At 40.5% G+C, this 24,648-nt stretch overlaps 1 protein-coding gene across 3 annotated transcripts in view; it reads left to right on the top strand.

Annotated features, from left to right (window-relative positions):
• RTTN (rotatin) overlaps positions 1-24,648 on the top strand; it is a 385,080-nt gene that overhangs the window by 281,280 nt on the left and 79,152 nt on the right. For 2 of the 3 annotated variants that reach the window (XM_033934249.1, XM_033934250.1), the window contains 3 exons: positions 15,647-15,858; positions 18,008-18,113; positions 23,999-24,096. In XM_033934249.1, coding sequence (XP_033790140.1) covers positions 15,647-15,858; positions 18,008-18,113; positions 23,999-24,096 — 416 coding nt within the window. Of the gene's footprint in view, positions 1-12,305; positions 12,440-15,646; positions 15,859-18,007; positions 18,114-23,998; positions 24,097-24,648 lie in introns of those variants that run through there. The other variant, XM_033934251.1, reaches the window with a different exon arrangement.

Raw genomic sequence — 24,648 nt, 5'->3', positions numbered from 1 at the left:
CTTCTAGAGGAATTGGGTTCGAATCCCAACCTGCTTCTCTGAGCACATATTTTAATTGTGGCATTCTACCTCGCAGGTGCACCTTGATGATCTCACAATGAGGTCACCATTGTGCAGCTGCAAACCTCCATTTGCAATGAAGTATAAGGTCTGTATCTGGTTTTTAAGCTTTTGCAAATGAAGTTATGTATGCAATCTATATATTTTTGTCATGTGCTTTCTTTGCTTTCAAGAATGAGCTGATTGGAGCACTGTTTAGTCAGAAAAAATGGGTAGCTTTTTAGTAAGAAAACTTAAGCTATGTTTTTCATGTGCTGGGCTTGAGTTAATGGATCTTTTCCTCTAATTAGCAAATAGCATTGCTGTTTGTCCACAAAAGTAGAAGGTTTTGCATGCAATATATCTGTTTTGATGTGCCCCGTTTATGTGGTGCCGTATTAAATGTATTTTGAGCTTAATAAAGCAAAACTAAATCCCAGAAAGCTATTTAGCAGATCGCATTAAGAACGTCCAGAGTGCCTAAGTTCTATCCATAGAACTCAGATTTATTTGAAGCACAAAATAAGCTCAAATGTAGACCTGGTTTTCATTCGCCTACAATATAGGCATGATAAGGACACCCTAGATTGCTCAGTGTTATGTAAATGAATCGAAGGATGGCCAAATTGAATCATTGCCCAAATCACACCCATTCCACGCTCACGCCTATTGAGTTAGGTGCGAGTTTTAAACATGGGCATCCATGAAATTGTGGCTGCATCTACAAAGTGGCGTCTACATCCTTTGGATGCCTAAGTACCAATTATCACTTGTTAAGACCCTTAATTGGCTCATTAACCACTTAGCTTGGACGCCTAAAGCGCGCCTAACTTTAGGCATGACTTAGGCACCCTTTATAGAAACGGGGCTTTGAAAAGTGGTATCTTTTTGGGGCTAATGATTTATACATGAGGATTTGAGAAGTGCAGTGGTTTTGGGTGGAGGGGGAGATTGGGTCTACTTGCTTTTCATTGATATAGTAACATTGATAAAGTGAAACGTGCATGTGATTGATTTTTATTTATTTATCTTAAAATGTATTTCTTCCCCCTCTCCCCTTGGATCATGTACAGTGTAAAGTCATTGTGAAGTTTCCATGTAGCTTGTTTAAACCCTTTTATGCTTTGTACATCGCTTAGAAATTGGATAGGCGATTTATCAAATTTTAATAAAAACTTGAAACTTGATATCATGAGGGGCCCATTGATGTTCACAGTGACCACATCCCTGTCGGGTTAGGTCCGCAAGAAATTCTCCCACGAAAAGGCATCGTTTTTCTTGAACTAGCACCATAAACTGAGGGCTCTCATTATACTCATAATAATTTTACTCCACGGTTATACTCACCATATTGTTTTTGACAGCAATAGTGGGTGATTATTGAGTTATTTACGAGGAATTTTTTTGTTTTGTAATAATTGTTTTCCTGGATTTAGAGGGGGGGTTGTGGAGTGAATTTATGTTCTATATAGCCATACATGAGAGAGAGAGTCTATAACTGCATAGTATTTTCAGGCCAAGCAATTCAGAGCACATTTCTCAGTTACTCTGTTTCTTTTAGAATAAGAAAACACAACTGTTCCAGTTCTCATTCAAACCATTTTGGTTGATTAGTTTGGACCTTGACAGGGCTAAATTAACCAAACCAAGTTATAATATAACCATCAGTTCTTCTAGGACAGTGTTCCTCAACCACCGGTCCGTAGAAATTTTCTGCTAGTCCACAGGGCCCAATAGATTGTTCTGTAGCCTCTGGTCCTAGGTATGATCAATGCGGCATCTTCAGGCCAGTTCCTGAGTGCTGCAGTGCACAAAGCCATGGGAAAAGGCTGCTATCCATGGCCTGCGCCTGACTCGGAAGCCTTCTCTCTGACGTCGCAATGTCAGAGGGAAGGCTTCCAGATGAGGTACAGGACACGTGCGAGGAGCCGTTCCCCACAGCTTTGTGCAATGCAGCACTCAGGGAGCCAGCCCGAAGACCCTGCGTTGATCGCACTGTGGACCGGCTCAAAGATAACACCAGGAGGCAGGCCAGAAGGCAAGGCACATGGAGGGAGAGAGACAACAATGGTAGGGGAAATGCTTTTATTTTTATTTTTTTGTGATTTTACATCTGCCCTAATTGTCTGTCCTAACTGTCTGTTCAGGAAGAAATGCATTTGTTTGTTTTTCTCTGGGGGTTGTACTGCTTGCAGAGTCTTGCATCTTAGGGTTTGTTTGTGAATATTAGTACTTTTAGTTTTTGGTCCTGCATTTGCATGGGGTTATCTGTTTTCTTGTAGGAATGTTGAAAAGCATATAGCGTGCTTTGTGTTTTTTAATTTTGTGGTTAACCATTATATGTTGTTAATACAATTATATTGTAAGTGTGTGTATATATGAAAAATGGATGGGGAAAATGGTGTTACAATTAGTACTATTATGATGGTGGGGTCTGGTGCGAACATAGGGTGGAGATGGGCACGACTTAGCCTAGTGTTCCTCAACTGCCGGTCCACAAAATAATTATTTTATTTCTGCCGGTCCATAGGTATCAAAAGGTTGAAGAACACTGTTCTAGGAGATCCAACGTTAACCTTTCATTTACTAAGAGATATCTTTTTATATATACTCGTATGACAAGACTGGATAATACAGAAGTACTACTGAATTTAGAATAAATTGATTAATATTTAATTTTTTGTTATGCATGATAATAAAAATTTATTTTTATTTCTGGAAACTTCCAAATAAAATATAGGGGAACCAAAAGGCAATAATCACTTAATTCTTTAATTAAATGTAACAGCAAAAACACAATAGACATAGGAAATAGATATAGGAAATTATCTATGTGAAACAAATATATAGAAAATATCCTTGCAGTAAATGAAAGGTAACATTGGATTTTTAAACCAAAAATAAGTGAACAGTTGTCCTTTGATCATATACAATTTACAAAACAATTTCCACTAAAACTTTCCAAAATATTCAACAGTTTTGAATTCTGTAAATATGTTCAACTGATCCTTTTAAATTGCCCAGTCTTCAGCATCCATTAATAAATCCAATTCTCTTTGAAAACCTCAAAAATAATTGTTTGATTCTGGTTAACAGATCATTGCTCAACTATATCTATTCATATATTCTATTTCTGGAAGAAATTTCTCCTTCCTCTATGATTACTACCATATATTTTGCCAGCACATCTGGAACACTGGGTCTTGGGGCACTACCGTAGAAGTCAGCAAGCAGTTTATAAAAGGCCTGGGGAAGTCTCCCTGTGGAAATTTTTATCAGCCTAGTCTGCAAATATGCAATTTTCTGATACATATATTCTTAAGTTTTCATAACGAGCAATTATTGGTGACCCAATTTAGCTCATCTGTAGTGGTAGGCAGTCTACAGTTCTTGTAGACAATCAGCCTGCTCCAGATTTTCTGGCTTTCCCAATAAGTATGTTCAAAATGGATTTGAATGCACGCTAAATGAATCCTTGAACAGACAAATTGGTGTCAACAGGGATCAGACATTGCCTGCCCCATCTCATCTGCAATATTTCCTGTAAAAAGATAAACAATCCCCTTTCTACTCAAGTTTCAAGTTTTCAAGTTTTTTATTTATTCTTGATTAATCGCTTTCTCTAATTCAAAGCGATGTACAAATCAAATTTAGTTAAAAGAGAACAAACAAACAAACAAAACAAACTTTGGGAATTACAAAGCTTACAAAGGTTAAAACTTGTTATACAACATTGGGTAAAAATAGGGTTATGAAATACATTCGTTATATAAAAGATTAAACATAGGAAAACACATTAGGAAAAACAATAATTAAAAAATCAGGAATTAAAAGCATCATTAAAAAGAAATGTTTTTAATAGTGATTTAAATTTTACCAAATCTTGATCGTTCCGTATAAAAATAGGAAGAGCATTCCAGGTTTGAGGGGCTGTTACGGAAAATATAAATTGCCGTCTAGTATTAATCAATTTCAGTGAAGGTACTGTTAATAAATTTTGATCAATAGATCTTAATGTTCTAGTTGGAAGGTAAGGTATTAAAAGTTTATGTATAAAAGCAGGTGTCTTATATAGAAGTGTTTTAAATGTAAGTAAACAGATTTTATAAGTTATTCTATGGATGACAGGGAGCCAATGTGCCTTTTCAAGTAGGGGAGTAACATGATCAAATTTTTTAGATTTTGTAATAAGTTTTATGGAATAATGCATGTTTAGTTGTATGTGCCACCTGTTAATATTTTTTTTATTTCTGTAGCGCCTGGTAGATCGGTATAGTCCTTACGAATGTAGTGTTCTTCCCAGAAATTTTTTCCAGCCGAGTGGCATGAAAAAGTAGCCGGGTGGGGTGGAACGGGGAAATTTGGTGGTGGGGAAAATTAAGGGCTCCTTTTACTAAGCTGCAATAGTGTTTTTAGCACGTGCAGAATTCCCACGCTACACGGCTAGAACTAACGCCAACTCAATGCTGGCGTTAGTGTCTAGCGCGTGCAGCAATTCTGCGCGAGCTAAGTGTGCGGTAAAACCACTATCACAGCTTAGTAAAAGGAGCCCTAAATGTGTACTATTTATATTAGTTAATTATTATTAGTTATTTTCCAATGCTCAATATGACTGCCTTTCTTAAAATTTGACACTTGATCCATAATATTTTTATTAAATTTAAGAAGTATCCAATAGAAGTGAATAATTAGATATTTGCCCTATTTCAAATGGTATAGAGCAGCGTTTCTCAAACTTATAACTCCAGCACACTAAACGGAGCAAATGTTTTTTGTGGCACACTAAATGCAGCAAATGTTTTTCATGTCTGGAAAAGATTTCTGGGGAGAACACTGTTGCCGTTAGTTTTCAAGATCCAATCACGTCAAAGAATGATGCTTATCTGGGCAGTTGTATAATAAAAAGAATGGATAAGATAACATGAGAAGTGAAATTGTCATAAATCAGAGGGATACATACCCTGTAGGTCCTAAAAGCAGGCTTGTGGATTAGATATAAACTATGAAGGCAGTGGCGTACCTAGCATATGTGACACCTGAGGCCCATCATTTTTTTAACACACCCCCATCTGTATGAAAAACATGATTTTTAGTAACAATCCACATATCACACAAGAGTGTACCTAGGAAAAGGCAGCATCTTACATATTGCAGTGAGCAGTACATCAATACACCCATTGTAAAACTAAACAAGCCAGACTAGTACAGATCAATCCTACACAGTCAATCCTAACTGAAAACCATGTCTTTTGAACACACAGAAAACACCTTTGCCTAGTATGGAATATGTAATCACAAACTAGCCCCTCTCCCTATTACAAAACTGTAATGTGGTTTTTAACCATGGTGGTAACAGCTCAGACTCTCATAGAATTCTGAGCAGTTACCACCATGGCTGGTGCTAAAAAAACGCTCTACAGTTTTGTAAAAGGGGGGGATAAAATAGAAAAACATAGACAAAGGTTAAATTGAACCACCAAGAAGCTGGACTCTGCATACAATGCAACACCACAGAAACAGAGATGCATCTCCCCTAAAGCAAATAAATAAATAAATAATTTTTTTTTCTACATTGTCTTCTCTGGTTTCTGCTTTCCTCATAGTCTTGTCACTCTCTTCCTTTCATCCACTGTCTACCCTCTCTCTGCCCCTTCTATATGGCATCTTCTCTCCTTGTATTCCCCTTCCATCTCTCCCTTCACCCCTATTAGTCTGGTATCCATCTTCTTCTCTTCCCTCCTCCAATGGCCTTGCATCTCTCTCCTCTTCTTCCCTTCCCTATCCCACACCCCCATGCTCTGGCATTTCACTCTCTCCTCTCCCTTCCCCCCACTTCCATCAGCATCTGCCCCCTTTTTTTCCCTCCAACCTAATTCCATCCAGTATCCTTCCCCCTTATGTCTCTCTCTCTCCTTTCCCTGCACACCAATTCCATCAGCATCTGCCCCCTTTCTCTCACTCCACCACCCTTCCATACCACCCTGACCCCCTTTTTCTCCCTCCACCACCCTTCTATGCTCTAATCTCCCTCCAAACCAGCAAGGTCCCATGATGACTGCTTCTGTTGCCTCTGTCTCTGGATGATGTAAGTGACGTTGGAGGGGGTGGGCCGGCAGACGCAGGGAGTTGCGGCAAGGTTCCGCAATGACTGCATCTGCCAGTCCACCCCTTCCAACGTCACTTACGTCTTCCAGAGGCAGAGGCGGCAAATGCAGTCATCGCGGGACCTTCCTGCACTTCAGTGTGGCTGCCGACTCTGCTTCAGAATAAGTACAGCAGCCGCACTGAGGTGCAGGTGCCATTTAGAGCAGCTCAGAAGGTTCTGGATCCAGCCGGCTGTGTACCCCCCTAGGGCTGGCACCCGGGGCAGTCTGCCACTATATGAGGGGACAAAAAATAATAAAAAGAATGGATAACTTGACTGATTAAGACATGTCATACAATTATAACCACAAAAATATGTCATAAAATGTAATTCTAAACTCAAAAGACTCCATACAAAAAGCAGACTATAGAAAGGAAACCAGAAAAGACCAAACCCATAGTACTAAGATTCAAATGCTAAAATCAGACATGTCCATTATGAAGAGAGGTGTGGATCACTGCTAATTATGACGAGTGAGTCTTTAAAATATGAGACGGTAACGGATAGCCAGACCTAGTGGACGGAAGTGATAAATACTGGAGCCAAAACCAGAGCACCGTGATGAAACTTGAATGGAAATATGGATACCTGTTTATACTTTTGAGTAAAATTGCGATACGAACATGTCATAGAAAAGAATAAATAACGTGTAAACTAAAAACCAAGAACAACATATTAAAACACCAAAATCGGAATTAATGAAATAACATGCTAAAAGAACTTAACCCCCCCACACTAAAATAGGGCATATACGTACTTAAAATGATGGCTGGTTACAAACAGTATGCCTAGACTATATAGACCTAAACAGGGCAAAAGTAAATGTATGGGAAATGAACAGCTGATAATACAGAGTGTATCTTGAAAACATAAGCCGATAGTAGCTCAAAGACAAGCCAACCGGGTAGATGAAAAGTGAAATCTTGGAAAGATCTAAATTATTGTTCAAATGAGCTTCTATTAAAACCAAAGAATAAAACCACAGCACTCGGGAAAGTAAAAAAGGGAGAGTAAAATGGACTTACCAAAAAGGTCTCTGCACTGATGAGATAAACTCGTAAGCAGAATAAATGTGAACACGCGACAGTGGGGCTATGATATTTGATCCGTTGAAAGAGGCGCCAAAAAAGTGTCGGCAGTGGATTGAATGCACACTGATAGGGGAGGGGCATTGGGCTGTTAAAAAAGGCTGCTTTAATAAATAAATGAAAATACTGGTGAAAAACTAAATAAAAATCCAAAGCCATGATAAAATGCCGAACCTGATTGCAAGTGGTAGTGAAACTAGCATAAGGCACCCGTAGTACTGTTAGTGCCAGAATTGCTTAGAATAAAGAACTGTGCTGTACATGAGGAGAAAAAAGAAAGAATGAGGTGATAAGATGTAAAGTGCTGGCCCCTCACTGCACCACTTGATAAAACTAAGGAGCGATGTTCTAGAGCAGGGGTGCCCACACTTTTTGGGCTTGCGAGCTACTTTTAAAATGACCAAGTCAAAATGATCTACCAACAATAAAATTTTTTAAAAACACAAAGCACACTGTACGTATAGAAAATGTTAATTATCATTCCTATTCCGGGGTTTTTTCAAAGAGGTCAAAGCAGATGACTCTATGCACTGTCACCTCAGTAACCATATAAAAATAGACAAATACCCCCTCCCTTTTTACTAAACCACGATAGCAGTTTTTAGCGCAGGGAGCTGCGCTGAATGCCCAGCGCTGCTCTCAATGCTCATAGGCTCCCTGCGCTAAAAAGCGCTATTGCGGTTTAGTAAAAGGGGACCATAGTGTAAAATATAGACAGCAGATATAAATTCAGACACATTTTGATCACTAAATTTAAAATAAAATAATTTTTCCTACCTTGTTGTCTAGTGATTTCATGAGTCTCTGATTGCACTTTCTTCTTCTGACTGTGCATCCAATCTTTCTTCCCTTCTTTCAGCCTGTATGCTTCCTCTCCTCCGGACCTAACTCCCTCCTCCAACTTTTTCTTCCTCTCTCCCTGCCCTTTCTTTCTTTCTCTCTTCATGCCCCCTTTCTTTTTTTCTGTTTCTCTTCTTTCCTTCTGTTTCCCTGCCTGCTCTCTTTCTTTCTTTCTCCCTGCCCGCCCCCAAGCCACTGCCACCGCCATCAGATAACAGGCCCCAAAGCCGCCGCCACCACCCCAAGCTCTCCCTGCTTCGGGCCAACCAGTATTCCTCTCCCCAATGTCAATTCTGCCGTCAGAGAGGAAGTTCCAGCCCAGCCAGGCAACGATTGGCTGGCTAGAACTTCCTCTCCAATGGTAGAATTGACGTCGGGGAGAGGAAGGCTGATCGGCCCAAGATCGCGATCAACCTATTGAGAGAAATGCTGCCGGGTCCTGCCTTCGCGGAAACAGAAAGTAGGCAGGACCCGGCAGCAAGAGCAGCAAATTGTAAGCTTCACTGACCTGCCTCCCACCTTAGCCCGTAGCGAACACATGCTCTGGGGCTCTAACATGTGCGTACCGGCTTCCCTTCTCTTCTCTTCCTCCTCCCCTCCCCCCCGGACATAACTTCGGTTTCGGAGGGAAGAGAAGAGAAGCCAGCACACACTCGTTAGAGCCCCGGAGCATAAGTTCTCCAAGCTGTTTTGTGTTTTTTTTTAATGTTGAGCAGCGGTGGCAACAGCAGAATTCACATCTGATGATAGCCGGGCGGTCCTCTAAATTAGCCGGGCAGAGCGCCCTGCTAAAAGGCCCTAGGGAGAACACTGCGAATGGGTTATATACCTCACTGCTACCAGCAGGTGGAGACTGAGAACAAACTTGTATATCAGGATAGACTCCCCTCCTAGCAATCCAGTCTATCTCAGTCTCCAACAGCAGGTGATAATACTAATTTGGCTCCCCTCTTACTACTGTAGGAATTTGTTTTTGGATTCCTGGGTTCACCTTTTGTGCCGGACAGAGCTTGGACAGGTCCTGTTTGGGGATCTATCTGACCTTAGGGGTGTTAAACCAGGTGGGTCTCGTGCTGGGTCCCTCCCCCCCCCCCCCCAACCTTCCTCCACCTCTCCAACTTTTTGTAGAGATGCCTGAGCTGGCAGCCTGGCCCCCTGGTTGGTCAGGCTTCCAGCTTTGAGAGCTGTGGAGTCTGTTCTGAATAAGTTTAAAAAAAAAAAAACCCTGAGGCTGTGCCAGTCTAAAGGGCTCACTTCCCTTTAATACTGCCTTTTTTATTGTATTTCTCATCTAAAAGGCACTTTTTTGCAGCTAGGTTAGTTTTTCAGCACAATGAGCACTTCTAAAGGGAAAAAAATGCTCATTGTTCTCCAGATGCGAGGTACTCGCGGCCGGCCTGTGCAAGCATTGTACAGGCTGGAGCGATGGGGGAACCTCGTCGGCAGCAGTTGCCGGCGGCCAGAGCACCACGCCGCATGTGCCTCACGGTCAAGGTGAAAAGGATTCTCTTACTGCCGGAATGGCTGGGGATTCCCTTTTTTGCATCAGTCTTTTCCTCAGCCTCAGCGTCAGGAAATTCCCAAGCTTTTCAGACACGGCAGGCCGCAGGAGCTCCGATTTTGGCAGTTTCAAGTCCAATTTCAGCGGGAACCTCCTCCTTCATATCTGTGACCTCAGATGACCTTCCCCCTGTTCTGGAATTGCATGGGTTTTTCCCCCTGAGTTTATGTTAACACTATGTAAAGCTTATGTGCTGGCGGCTGGAGGTTCTGTGTCCTCTCAGGGGGTGGGGGGGTTGCACTCAATGTCATCCACTGTGCGGCCCCATACAGCGGTGGGTTTGTCCCCCTCTAATCCTCTCTCATCCAAGCGCCCGAGGGTCTCTTACGATAAGGATTTTGCCTTTGGGGACCTTTGGGGATTTTGCCTTTGGAAGGACCTTTGGGGAGATTTCCAGGATCCTCTTGGGGGGCCGGATTCCACCAGCGGAGAGTTCGAGCACCCCCCCTTGCTGGCAAAGATGCGTCTGTAGTGCGCATTTTTCAGCGGGACGAGCTTCACAAGCTAGTTCTTCAGGTCTCCTCAGTTTTGAACTTTGAGGACACTGTGTTGGAGCCCCCGCGTACAGTGGACCCCTTGCTTAAGGGGATTCGCTCTGCTTCCTGCTCTTTTCCTATGCATCGGGATATTCGGGACATTATGCTCGCACAGTGGCAGGTGCCAGAAGCTCCTTTTCGTTTTTTGCGCTCCATGGCCCGCCTGTATCCTATTCCTGAAGGGGATAGGGATACTCTGAAGTTGCCGGTGGTGGACGGGGTAGTCTCACCATCTCTAAGAGGCATACCGTGCCTGTTGAGGGCGGTGCAGCCTTGAAGGACCCTGAGGAGCATAAGTTGGAGTCTCTCCTTAAACAGAGTTTTGATGTGACAGCTCTGGTGGTCCAGGCGGTGATGTGTGGCGTGCTGGTGGCTCAGGTGTGTTTTCGCTGGACTGAGCATGTGCTTGACAGTAAATATGAGGATTGGGAATTGCTAAAGCGCGGAGTGGCAAAGATTGAATTGGGTGCTTCTTATCTTTCGGATGCCATGTATGACCTTTTGCGAGCTTCTGCCAAGTAGTTGGCTTTTGGAGTGGCAGCATGCCGTAACTTGTGGCTTCGGCTTGGTCGGCGGATTCGGCATTCAAAGCTAAGTTGACAAAGTTTCCCTTTAAGGGGTCTTTCTTATTTGGTGAGGACTTGGACATGTTGGTTCAGACTTTAACTGATTCTAAAGTGCCTCGTTTTCCTGAAGATAGGCCTAGGCCGTTGGCTCGAGGTGGTGCTGCGCGTAGGCGTGATTTCCGCCACTTACATCCTAGTAGAAGGGCTGCCTCTTTTCAGTCTCCTGGGCTCTCTAGAGGCAGGTTCTTTCAGTACATGCAGTCCTTTCATGGAGCCCCTTCCTCTACTATTTCCTGAACGGTGGCTGGAATCCTAATAAATGAGTCTATGGGGCCTTGCACAGTTCCAAGGGAGGGTAACACATTCTTTAGCTTAGCCTTCTTTTTCCCCCTTAACAAAACCACAGTAAATAAAGTATAAAGTAGGATGGTGTGCTTTTACTCAGAAGACTCAAGCAATTATCCAACCTTCCTCTTTGCTTCTGAAATGGATCCAAAGGTGTGTGGATAGTCCTTTTGTTCACGCCCCCTTTGGGCATGCAACCATTGACTTGTGACTGTGAGCCACATACAGCAGCCTTGTTGCAGGTAATGATGTTAGGAGCTAGCAATTCCCCTAATGGACCGGATGCTTTTGATGACAAGTTTGCTCCCATAGCACTCTGCCCACTCTATTCCAGGCAAACTCCTCCTCCCACATGAGCTGCTTTAAGGCAACTCATATGACAGGTCCCTTTATCTGAGTCCTTGCTAGGCTTGACCAGACAAAGTTAGGACAGCTTTTTGTATAGTCCAATTTAACTGGTTTATCTAGCCAGAACTCAGATATTGAATAGCACTATCTGGATAACTGCTGCTGAACATTCTCTTGGGATCTGCTCAGTTAAACTTAATGGTGATTATTCCCTGATAGCTGAAGCAAAGTAACATATTAGATGATGGCAAAGACCCTCAAGGTCCATCCAGTCTGCCCAACTAGGTGACCTCCACTCTGTAGAGGCCCAGATCACCCTTGTTTAAATGTTGGTTGTGAAGTCACCATCATGCCAAACATATAGGCAGCCAAAAGTTATGGGAATGATACGTGGTGTATTGCTGAAAATATTCAATTTATCAGTCAAGATACCTTCCCCTCCCTCCTAAGTTGCACATTCCCCCCATTCGCAGTATGTGTCAATAAAGTGATCACACTGGAATTGTCAAACCTTCACCTGTCTCTTGCCATGTTCAGGACACAGACTGTACAACTATGTCTGGCTTCTGCCTCCATTCCCCCATGCTGGATTTGGCTACTTGCGGAACACAGACTGTTCAAGCCTATCCAACATCGACCTCCATTCCCCCATGCTGTATTTGGCCACTCTTCAAAACTGAACACAATACTCCAAGTGGGGCCTCACCAGCGACCTGTATAGGGGTTTCTACACCTTCATTCCTCTACTTGTTACGCCTCTCTTTATATAGCCCAGCATCCTTCCGGCAGCAGCCACCGCCTTGTTGCTTAACAAATATTTCTGTTCTTTATTCGCAGCTGAAGCTCTGGGAGTTAGACCGCGTGCAAAAGACAAACACAAATAGGGATGGAGGTGTTGTAGACACTGATCAATTTTCAGAGGATTGTGTTTGTGAAGAGTTAACTAACCTAAAGGTGAACAAAGTGATGTGGCCGGATGGTGTAGATCTGAGGATACTGAAGAAACTTAGGAAAGTTTTAGTGGTTCCACTGGCTGACCTTTTCAATACTTCTCTGAAGTCGAGAGTGGTACTGGAGGACTGGAGAATGGCAGATGTGGTCCCTCTGCAAAAGTAGAAGTAAGGAAAAAGTAGGGCACTACAGACAGGTAAGTCTGACTTCTGTAGTAAGTAAATTAATGGAGACCCTTTTAAGACAGAGAATTACAGGACCCAAGTCAACATAGATTCACTAGAGGCATATCTTGTCAGAAAAATCAGCTTAATTTCTTTGACTCTGCGACCAGGGAATTGAATAGAGGGAGTGCTCTAAAAGTGGTGTATTTAGATTTTAGCAAAGCCATTGACAGTGTTCCACACAGATGTCTAATAAATAAACTGAGTGCCCTTGGTTTGGGCCCTAAAATGACAAACTGGGTTAGAAACTGGTTGAGTGGAAGGTGACAAGAGGGTTGTGGTCAATGGAGATTGCTCTGAGACAAGGGATGTTACAAGTGGTGTGCCTCAGGGTTCGGTTCTTGGGCCTATTTTTAACATTTTTGTAAGTGATTGTTAAAGGGCTGTCAAGTAGGATTTGCCTCTTTGCAGATGATACCGAAATCTGCAATAGAGTAGACACTCCTGATGGTGTGACTAATATGAGGAAGGACCTGGCGAAGCTTGAAGAAAGGTCTGAAATTTAATCCTAAGAAATGGAAGGTCATGAATTTGGGCTACAAACACCCAAGGAAATGGTACAGTTTAGGTGATGAAGAACTTTTGTACACGAAAGAGGAGCAGGACTTGGGTGTGGTAGAATGTTATGATCTTAAGGTGGCCAAACAGGTTGAAAAGGCAATGGTGAAAGCTAGGGATCCATAAAATCCATTCACCTGCCTTTTAAGAAATAGTGTCTATTTCTGTAGTACATTTTGTAGGAAGTTAGAACAAGAAGTCCCCTAAGCATGTCTAAAGGCTTCCAAAGAATGCTCTGGAAAAATATTTTCATTTGATACACATAGTGCCCTTAGGTATGGATCATTGTTCTTTTGCAATTACACTTTCCACAGTACCTTTATCAAGTTTCAATCAAGTAATTTATTTATTTAAAACATTTATACTCTGCTTGCACCCAAACGGTGAACAATAAAACATATGTAGACATGAATATCACACATCCAGGCCTGAGAGATATAAAACTACAATCAACTAGAAAGAGAACCTTTTCATATGCGAGTCCTAATCCATGGAACTCCATACTTCAAGGATTCATTGAAGAGAATACCCTACCTTTCCTTCTGTAAACCAGTGTTTCTCAACTTCTTAAGCCAAGTACCCCCTAAGTCTAATAAATATCAACCGAGTACCCCCAAGCTCCGCCCCTGACCCATCCCCATAATAATAGTACTAATTGTAATGCAATTTCTTCCATCCATTTTTCATATACACACATAATCTTAATACATAATGGTAGCTACAAAATAATAAAAAAACACAAAGCACACTGTACGCAGAGAAAATGTTATAATTTATATTTGGGGGTTTTCAAAGAGGTCAAGGCAGATGACTTTAAAATATGCAATATCACCTCAGTAACAACTATAGAAAAATAGACAAATATATAGTGCAAAATATAGACAGCAGATAATAAATTCTCAAAACTGACACAATTCGATCACTAAATAAAAAAATAAAATCATTTTTCCTACCTTTGCTGTCTGGTGATTTCAGAGTCTCTGGTTGCCCTTCCATCTGACTGGGCATCCAATATTTCTTTTTCTGCCTTCTGCCAGGCAGCATACCCCTTGTTGAGAAACTCTGCTGTAAACAATTGAAATCAACTCTGTTCCACAAACTATGGAACCCTAGGCGATTATTTGCCATAGTCTGAGTATGAGCGTTTAGCATTTACAACAATGATCTTTGTGTCTCTGATTCTAATATCTTCATTACCCCTGCCCTCTTTCTCATTTCCTGTGCTTTCATGCCCTCTATCAATTTTGCCTTTCTTGTACCCTCTAATGGTTTGTAAACATGTAACTCCTATCCCTAATGTATTTTAGTTTTGTTTTTTTATGTAACCTCCACTTCTATTGTAGTAGTATTGTAAACTGCTTAGTACTCACGTACTAGTGGTATAGCAAATGTAATAAATCCAATCCAATATTATCTAGAAGCTTTACAAATTAATTTTATTATGATACCCACTTATAGCATATTAAAGCCAACTGGTAAGAATAATAAAGACCTAGAGCACAGGCATGGTACATCACAGACCTCTACTGCCAATGAGAATCATATTTCAAGAGAAAGCCCACACAAGCAAATAGGTCTTCAATGATTTTTTAATTAGTCACAAGGATGTGCTAAATTGTACATGTCCGGCAAAGAATTCCATAACCAAGGCCTTGCAACTGAGAATACATGCAGAGCTATATCTATATACTGTACTTTATACAGATCTGGTATTATCTTTCTGTATGTTTCAGATCACAAAGTGCACACAAAGTACCACTGACTAAGCTGTTTCAAACACACTGGTACTGACAAAAATAAGCACTGATACATAAGTACTTCTAGAATGACTCCTATAACACCAGTATTGAAGCAGTTGCACTGGTTACCAATACAACAGAGTCCAATTCAAAATTCTTTCCATAATTCATCAAACCTTGTACCAAGTCTCTCCTGCTGCTTTTCAAGATTTTTTTTGAAATCTATCAGCCTAAAAGAAGTCTGAGATCAGAAAACAGTATGAAATTACAGTGTGTTTGGAAGGTAATATGTTAATCCCCCACATTAAGATTGGTGCGACTATATTATCTATAGCGGGTGTAAAGCTGTGAAATACCCTGCCAGGAATTTTGCATTTGTGTGCTGCTAGAATTAATTTTTAGAAAATGTTAAAAACTCAACTGTTTGTGAAGCCTTTTTGAGTTGAAATTTTATATTCAAACTGGATTTGAAGATCTCTTATGTTTATCGACCATTTTTAAGTGTGTTGTTTTTTAACAACTGAATTATGTATGTTTGTATAACATTTTATGCTTGTTACTATGGAAACCGTATAGGTAATATACAGTATATAAATTTTTAAATAAAAATCTGTACTTGAACCATATAGTTTAAATTGATTATATATATATATATATATATGTTTTAATGTAAAACACTAAATTATTATCTTTATTTGATATTTAGACACAATTTCTGAATGTGTAAATCTGTCCACAATTCATCCAAACTTGTCAGCGGCCTGCTTGGAGTTCCTTTCTGTTCTCCTAGCTGAGGGAGGGAAAATGAAGCTCCATGATGAACGATGGACTCCGCAAAGTCTATCATTGACCATTCTACTAGATGAGACTAAGGGAAAGGTGCCACTAGGAAGCAGACTTTGTGAGTTAATTCTTCAGGTATGTATTTCAGTTATTTATAGTGTGGTAGTTTTCTTACTCTCAGTTAAAATCCTTAGGATTCATTATTTTTGATAAAGGGAGAAATATGCTAAAATACTTTGGGTTCTTTTTATCAAGCAGTGGTAGAGCGTTTTACCGTAGGCCGGCTAGTTAAATGCTCCAGCGCTCATAGGAATTGAATGAGCATCAGAACATTTACCATGCTGGCCCATGGTAAAACTCCCTACTGCTGCTTCATAAAAGCCAGTGATTGTTATGATTTCTGTTGGTAAATCTTCCTACCATGAGCATCTATTTTTCATAAAGATGGGCTGCTAATTTATATTTATTGCAATTTCAACTATAAAGACAAGTAAATAGCAATTCTTGGCAAGAAAACAGGGTCTATCAAAAGAAAAAAATAGATAGTTAATGCACAGTCTTGCATCAAATTCAAGTTATGGAATTCCCTTATCCTTCATGTGTGAGAGAGAGGTAATATCAACGGAGGGCTATAATTACAAAATATTGTTTGACAAAGTAAATGGAGGTGAAAACACTCCCTTTCCCCCCCCCCCCAACTCACCCCCAGGTGCTTCCCCCAATACCTCCCCATCCTATATGAAGATCCCACCACCCCACAAACAAGAACCCCCTCAGCTCAAGCAACCCCCCAGCCCCTCCTTCAAACCTCGTCGTAGAATCTGGCAAGAGGGATGCCTACTCCCTCTTTCCAGCAGGCCCACCTCTTCAAAATGGTGGGCCTTCCAGGGGTGGTGTGGAAAAGGATATGTTATATAGAAATAGGCTTATTACAAATATAGAGTATAATGTGGTTACACAGCAACTTCAGTGTGTGTGTGTGTCTAAGTGAAGTGTCTGAGCAGGTCCTGTCTGAATGAATTGGGGGAGGAGGTATAGGTGAGAAGAGGCTGAAGGAGGAAGAGAAGAAGAGAGAGCAGGAGGTTGAAGCCTGTTTTTTTGTAGACTTGCATTAACTGTTCCAGTATCTTTCTGTGTCACACTTTGATTTCTGATATCTCCTAATTACCAATGAAGAGTGATTGTTTTGAAGTTGTGGTCCATGGAGCCAGATTCCTTTTGTCTGTCCAAGCACTAAGCCTAAAAGACTTTTGTTTGCCTTAAGTACTGGTCTTAATATATTTTCCAGTGTCTTTCTGTGTCACAATTTGGTATTTGTTTGAAACAATGGCCAAGGAGGTGTGACCCTTTTGAAGAAATAGTTCTCAGAGTCAGGCTGTCTGAGTACCTTTGTTCTACTCAAGCATCTGTCTTTGCCATATCTTTTGAAAGTCTAGGGCTTTAAGGATACTCCCAAGCATTGGGCTTAAGACATGTAATATTTTTTTTCTGTAGGGCATACATTCATAAAGGTGAAATGGCTGTCACAGCTTGATTTCATAAAGGCACTCACCTCTTATCTGGAACAAACTCAAGCCCCTAGAAAATTCACCCAGCATTTTGTTTCTTTGAATCTCTATAGTGTTAGGGGTATAATCTTAAAAGGTAAGCATATTGCACATGCATCTGTTACTTTAATAAAGCTGGAGCTTGAAGGGACACATCAAGACCTCAGAAGTAAGGGCCATTGAAATATTTACTAAGGCAATTTCAAGATTGCAATGTAGAGGATTATTTGTCTTGTTTAAAAGTAAATGAAAATAAATTGTTCTCATTCTTTTTTGAAGACAGCTACAGAAGTCTCTGTGTGTGATTTTAATGAACTTCATATTTAAAGAAACTTACGTTATTATCTTAAGAGGTGTTCTCAGAAAACAGCAGTTCACCCTATCTTCCTTTCAGAGTTGCCTTCTTCCTACTCGCAGCTAATGTATAAAACTGAGGGATCTGTGGAGCTACCACTGTAGGGGATCTTCCATCAATGCCCAGTGGAAAGCTATTTCCTATCAAGGAACCTCTTGAAATTTCAAATGTAGCTTATGCTAGGACAGTCATATGACTCATGTGAGACTAATGAACTGTTGTCTTCAGAAAACATCTGTTACAAATAATCTACTTCATGTTATTTTCAGATGGTATACAAGAAATAATTTGATGCCAAAAGAAATATAATAGAAATGCTGTTTGAGAGCAGTTTTAGCATGTGTTTGCAGTAATTATATTGCATTTACCCTATTTTTTGTAGAGTTATGAAGGAAAATTCTCTGAGGATATGCTGAGACGAGCTTCTGCAAATACCTTGATATTGCTGCTGGCTGTCAGCAAAACTGCTCAAATGTTTGCTTTACAAGGTAAACCTTTGGTCATACTCCCACAGTATATTGTAAAGAAAATAAAATCAATAAGAACCAATATTTCATTTGTTTTGCCATTTTAATATATTTTGCTGATGAGGAGGACTTTAAACTAGGATCATTGTGATGGGCAAACAAAACCTTCAAATGAGTAAAACATCAAATACTTCTATAGAAACGGAAAAAAAGCTTCATCTAGAAAGCTGTATATACTAATGCACATACAGGCCCTCTTTTATCAAGCCACGTTAGAGTTTTTTGTATTGCTGGCTGCTATGGTAAAAGCTCTGACACTCATATGAGCATTGGAGCTTTTACTGCAGTTGCCGGTGATAGAAACCCTAATACTGCTTGAAGGGGGCCACAGTTCTGGATATAGAGACTGTAATGAAGAGAACTTATTTATTTATTTGTACTTACAAACATAGAAACATGATGGCAGATAAAGGCCAAATGGCCCATCCAGTCTTTCCATCCGCAGTAACCATTATCTCTTCCTCTCTCTAAGAGATCCCATGTACCTAACCCAGGCTTTCTTGAAATCAGACACAGTCTCTGTCTCCACCACCTCTACAAGGAGACTGTTCCACGCATCTACCACCCTTTCTGTAAAAAAGTATTTCCTTAGATTACTCCAGAGCCTATCACCTATCAGAGCCCAAATTATCCTCTATGCAGTTTACAAAAAAAGACAACATATACAGTTCCATCATATGTAATGTAAATTAACAAAGAATATCTAAAATCTCAGCTTTATTCTTTTTCTTTAAAAATGTTTTTCTTATTCTTTCATACATACATAAAGTGCTTCAACATTGTAGTCATTTGTGCGTGAGTGACAAACTTCAGTGGTTATTCAAAGAGCTTCTAAGCGTTCATTTATAGTCTTTCTTTGAGTTAAATTTTGTTTATAACCACTGAATAAAAGTGACCTTGTGCAAAAAGTGCTGTAGTGCTGTGCTTTACACTCCTTCAGGATACATTTACCCCCCAACTCGAGTTTCGAGAATTTCTTCGTCAGGAGGGGTACTAGGAGCATAAAAGCAATATAAAACATAAATTACTAAATGCTTTTACAACTCACATACTCTATTCTATTACACCGTAAATTTAAACATTTGTTTTAAATAGTTGAATATTTCATATATTCTTTCATACCTGTTAATCGGCTCTCTCTCATGGGGAGGACAAGCAATACCGGCTCGTCCTCCCCATGAGACACCAAAAATATATATATTTTTAATAGCAGCAAAAGAAACAAAAAACTTCATTCAAATAACTGCAGTAGTGTTGAGTACACCCTGCCAGTCAGCTTCCTTGACTTTGCCATTGTTCACAGTTCTTTCCACCAAAGAAAACAGCTTTTCACACCAAACTCAGCTTTTCACACCAAACCCAGAAAAGCCTTTAAATTTGTAGCACACAAACAGTTCTGTTCAAATCAGGAAATCAATAGTTCACTTCCATAGGCTCCTCATATTGTGATTCAGGTGAGCCCAAGCATTATCCTGGTCTATCTGTGACACCTCCTCAGGTTCCTACATTACCACATCTTCAGGCTGAAGTGTATCAGAAGCTTCACCAAGTGTGTCTGTTTCCTTGGGCTGTCCTTCCAACTGAGGCTCCCAGGCTTCAAATTCCCTGTGTTATGGCCTGCCCCTCCTAGCTCTGTGTGGGGGAGGGCTGCTGCTCTGGTCTATATTGCTCTCAACCTGCTTAGCCAGCAACTTTAAAAGTGAAGTGCTTAAAGGAGCCATGCCCAGTTTTCTCTGGCTGTGCTTAGCAGTGTTCCTTGGCAGTCTTTTAGCAGCAGTACTATACTCAGGTTCAGAATAGGGGTTCAATTTTGTGCTGTGTATGTCAGTTCTACCTTGATCAGCCCTGACAAGCTTTACTGGGGTGATTTTAATGTTTTTACTTAGCACAAGGCTGGTACTGATGCCAGGATTGTGACAGTACAGATGAAGAAGGAGCACAAAAGTTTGTTGAAAGTCTGGAAAAAATAATTACAGAAGAAGAGTATGAACCAGAACGATTTTCTATGTAGACAAAATTGGATTATTCTGAAAAAGGATGCCAGAACGCACCTACATTCACAAAGAAGACAAATTCATGCCTGGCTTTAAGGCATTTAAGAATTGGCTAACTATGCTGCTTGGCGGAAACATAGCAGGGTTTAAGCTGAAACCATTTCTAATTTATCAGTCTGAAAACCTGTGTGCACTCCAACTTTCTTTGGAGTGCAAAGTGTAGGATGTCGAGGAGTTAGATCAAGAATCTACAGAACTTACGAATGAATAACTAATCACCTTGGAAGAATGACAGAAGTAAAATGAGGGAAGAAGTGAAGGAACAAAAAGATGAGGAGCCAGAAAGGAAATTCACCAGTAAGGGCTTATTGGAAGGTTTTTCTCAACTACATAAACTCGCACATTTTGAGGTATGGGCCCCAAAGTGACAGACTGGATCAAGAGCTGGTTGAGTGGATGGCGACATAGGGTAATGGTCAATAGAGATCTCTCTGAGGGTGTGATTGTATGTGATGATCTTAAGGTAGCCAAACAGGTTGAAAAGGTGACCGTGAAAGTTAGAAGGATGCTAGGTTGCATAGGGAGAGGTATGGCCAGTAGAAAAAGGAGGTATTGCCTCTGTATAAGACTTTGGAGAGACCTCATTTAGAACATTGTGTACAGTTCTAGAGGCCGCGCCTTCAAAAAGATATTAAAAGGATGGAGTTGGTCCAGAAAAAGGCTACTAAAATGGTGTGTGGTCTTCATCAAGGCGTATGAGGACAGACTTAAAGATCTCAATCTGTATACTTTGGAGGAAAGGCGGGAGAGGGGAGATATGATAGAGTCATTTAAATATACATAATATAAATGTGCATGAGTTGAGTCTCTTTCATTTGAAAGGAAACTCTGCAATGAGAAGGCATAAAATGAAATTAAGAGGAGATAGGCTCCGGAGTTATCTGAGGAAATATTTTTTTACAGAAAGGGTGGTAGATGTGTGGAACAGTCTTCCCAGAAGAGATGGTGGAAACAGAGACTGTGTTTGAATTCAGAGGGCCTGGGATAGGCACTAGGGATATGCCTAGGGGCTGCTTAAGCTCACCCAAGGTCACTTCCAAGTGAAACCACGCCCTGCCTTGGGAGAGCTTAAGCGTCCCTGGGCACCTCCCTACACCCACGACAGATGCCTTTAGTGTATTGTTTTTTTTAGAAAGTAGAAAGAATGCTGCCCGATTGGCTGGTTAGACAGTGGTAAGATACCTACCACTACCTACAATCGGGATGCTGTTTAAAGAAATTTGCCCCAAATAGTGTATCTGAATTCAAGAAAGGAGGAGACAGAGATTTTAGATGGTATTGGAAAGCAGACTAGATAGGCCATATGGTCTTATCTGCCTTCATTTTTCTATGTTTCTATCTAGTAATCACCAGATGGTTTAGTTTATTTTTAGGAGACAGGTAGAGATAGTTCCTTCAAAAATGGAGGTACCTAGACATGAGGAAAACAAAAACATTAAGGTGAGAGCCCCCTCTAGGAGGAATTAACTAGATGGGAATGTCTGGGGGAAGTAGAAAAGTAATGGACAAAAGTGGAAGGAGATATTTTAAGAGAGACAAACCTTTTTGCTAGGAAAGTAATTTAAAACAAGATGAAAGAAGGCTGCTGTGGTTTAAGAACAAAGAAGCGCAAAAGATAAGAAAAAAGAGGTTAGCCTTCAAAAACTGCAACAGATCACAGAAAGCGGAAGACAAGAAGCAATAACTGGAAAAACAGTCAGGAAGCAAAGATGAAGATGGAAGGAAAAATAGCAAATACAGTAAAAATAGGAAAATTATTTTTTTTTTAGAGATGTTAGTGACAAGAGTCAGTACAAAAGGTGACATGAGACTCGCGGGTGAAGGGGGGGTGTATGTTGAGGCTGTTGAGGATAGAATAAATTTGCTTAACAAATATGTCTGTTATGGGCTCACTGATGAAGGGCTGGGAGTAGGACCACAGAATTCAAACAAAATAGGAAACCTTACAATGCATTATATTATCCAGTATTTCTATCCCACTCATACCTGTTACAGTTCAAAATGATTTACAAAAATAAGAAACTTGATACAATTATTCCAGGAATTACAAAGTCATAGGTCAAAAACTGAACCTGAGATAAAATTTAATCAATTAGATCAGTGTTTCCCAACTTCTTCAAGCCAAGTACCCCTTAGAGCAGGGGTGTCAAAGTCCCTCCTCGAGGGCCCCAATCCTGTCAGGTTTTCAGGATTTCCCCAATGACTATGCATGTGATCTATTAGCATACAATGAAAGCAGTGCATGCAAATAGATCTCATGCATATTCATTGGGAAAATCCTGAAAACCCGACTGGATTGCGGCCCTCGAGGAGGGACTTTGACACCCCTGCCTTAGAGCAACAATCTTATGTGTGAAATAACACTGTAAATATTACACCAAGTCCTAAAACACTAATACAGTATCTACTGAGAAAACAGAACAATGGCATTGCTACAAGATTTCTACACAGAAACATTTCAATTAATAAATTCAGAATTAAATACTTTTTTCTACCTTTTTTATCTTGAGTATTTTATTTCTATTTACTTTTCTTGCAGTGTCTCTTTGGTTTTTATTTCTTTTTTTCTTCTATCTTTGCAGGTATCCTGTCCATTTGGCATATCTTCCCTCTACATCCCTATCTATTGTGTCCAGCATCTACCTTCTGTGTCCTTATCCCTTTATGCTCCTGTGATCAGTATTGCCCTTCTGTGTCCCCATTACTTCTTCATCCAGCATTCCCCCTCTGTGTCTCTGTCCCTATTCTCCCTCCATTCCTACCATCTTTTCTCTGTACATCCTTTATTCTTTTCTGCCTACACCCCCCACCCTGTGGCTTGCATGTTTCCCTTTTTATTTCTATTTCTATTCCTCCTCCTTCTCCTTGTCTGCACAGCTACCAGTGTTAACAGCGATTCCCTGTGGCAGCCTTGGAGCGTTTGCTAGGCCAGCCCACCTCCAAGGAAATTGCATCATTGTAGGCGGACCCAGCCTAGCAAACGCACTGAGGGAATTACTGCGCTAATGCAGTCGGCTGTGCAAGCAAGTTATAATAAAGAAAGCATTGGGATGGGGAGACAAAAGAGTGGTGATGTGGGGGGAAGAGAAATGCTGGTGCCGCATACCCCTGGGGTTATACGTACTATGTGTTGGAAACCTCTGAACTAGATAATGTGTGTTTCTTAAACAGTATAGTCTTAACCTTGAGCAATTATCAGATTCAAACCATAAATCAAATAAGCCTGTTTTAATTATTAATACATGAACAAATCCCTTTTTAAACCTTATAAATGTCATAAAAACCAGGGAACCACAAAACTCAGATTAGGGAATCTGAAACTTGAAATTATTCTGTGCAACCCTGCTAAAATCTTTAAATATGAAGGTGAGAGATTCTAATCAGTAAACTCTTGAGTAGGAAGGCAATCTGCCTAAGTATAGAATGTTTATCATAAAAGTTCAGATTCCCTTTAAATTGCTGGTTAACTTTAAACAATATGTGAAACATTGTTGTTTTTCTTGGGGAATAATAGAACAGCGTTCCTTGAATTGTTAGTTTCCTGGTACTTAAGATGTAGAATAACCATTCAAAATGAACAATATGCAAAAGTATTTTTTATATTTTTAAATGACTTTCTTTACTAGGTGTCATTCACATACTCCGTCAAGATTAGCTAGCATGAGTGTTTCACTTGTAAAATTATTTTAAAAACATTTTCAATGTCATCAGTTACTATAATTGTTACACTATTTACATAAAATTTTTGAAACTAATTTAGGACAAGCATATTTCTGTGATTCTTTCATTTAGCTGACCTCATAGACAGCTGTATGGAACAGATGAAACATATTCATGCACAGCTGAACTTAGATTCCTTGAAACCAGGAAAAACTTTACAGAAAAAAAAGGTAAGCAAATATTGAGCTTAATGTACAATGATTTTTAGTCAAGCAACTTAAACTTTTTTCCCCACCTTGCAATAATAAGCGCCATGAACATAAGAACTGCCATACTAGGACAGACCGAAGGTCCATCAAGCCCAGTATCCTGGGAGAGATGCCTCTTCAGGAGGTCTCTCTCTGCTGCACAGGAGACCAGCTCCCAGCCTGTGTGACCACACGAAGCAGGACTGGGAGAACTGAAGATCAGACTCTTCCTGGAAGATTCCAGTTTCCTGTCAGGGACCAGGAGTAAAAGGCAATCATTGCTCTCGACCAGGGAGACAATCCGTCAGTGCAGTGACTGTTCAAGTTGGCTACCGTCCCAAATGTCATTACGGATGCCCTCAGAGAGTTGAATTTGGAACCTCAGCAGCCATCTTCCTCACCATGCACAGTTATGACTACTACTTATCACTTATTTAGCACAGAAAGGCGTATGCAGTACTGTACATTTGACATTTATAGACGGTCCCTGTTTGGAAGAGCTTACAATCTAAATTGGGCAAACAGACATGACAT

This window comes from Geotrypetes seraphini, chromosome 2 (assembly GCF_902459505.1).
Source record: "Geotrypetes seraphini chromosome 2, aGeoSer1.1, whole genome shotgun sequence".
NCBI classification, from domain to species: Eukaryota; Metazoa; Chordata; class Amphibia; order Gymnophiona; family Dermophiidae; genus Geotrypetes; species Geotrypetes seraphini.
This window is presented reverse-complemented; position numbering and strand designations above follow the sequence as displayed.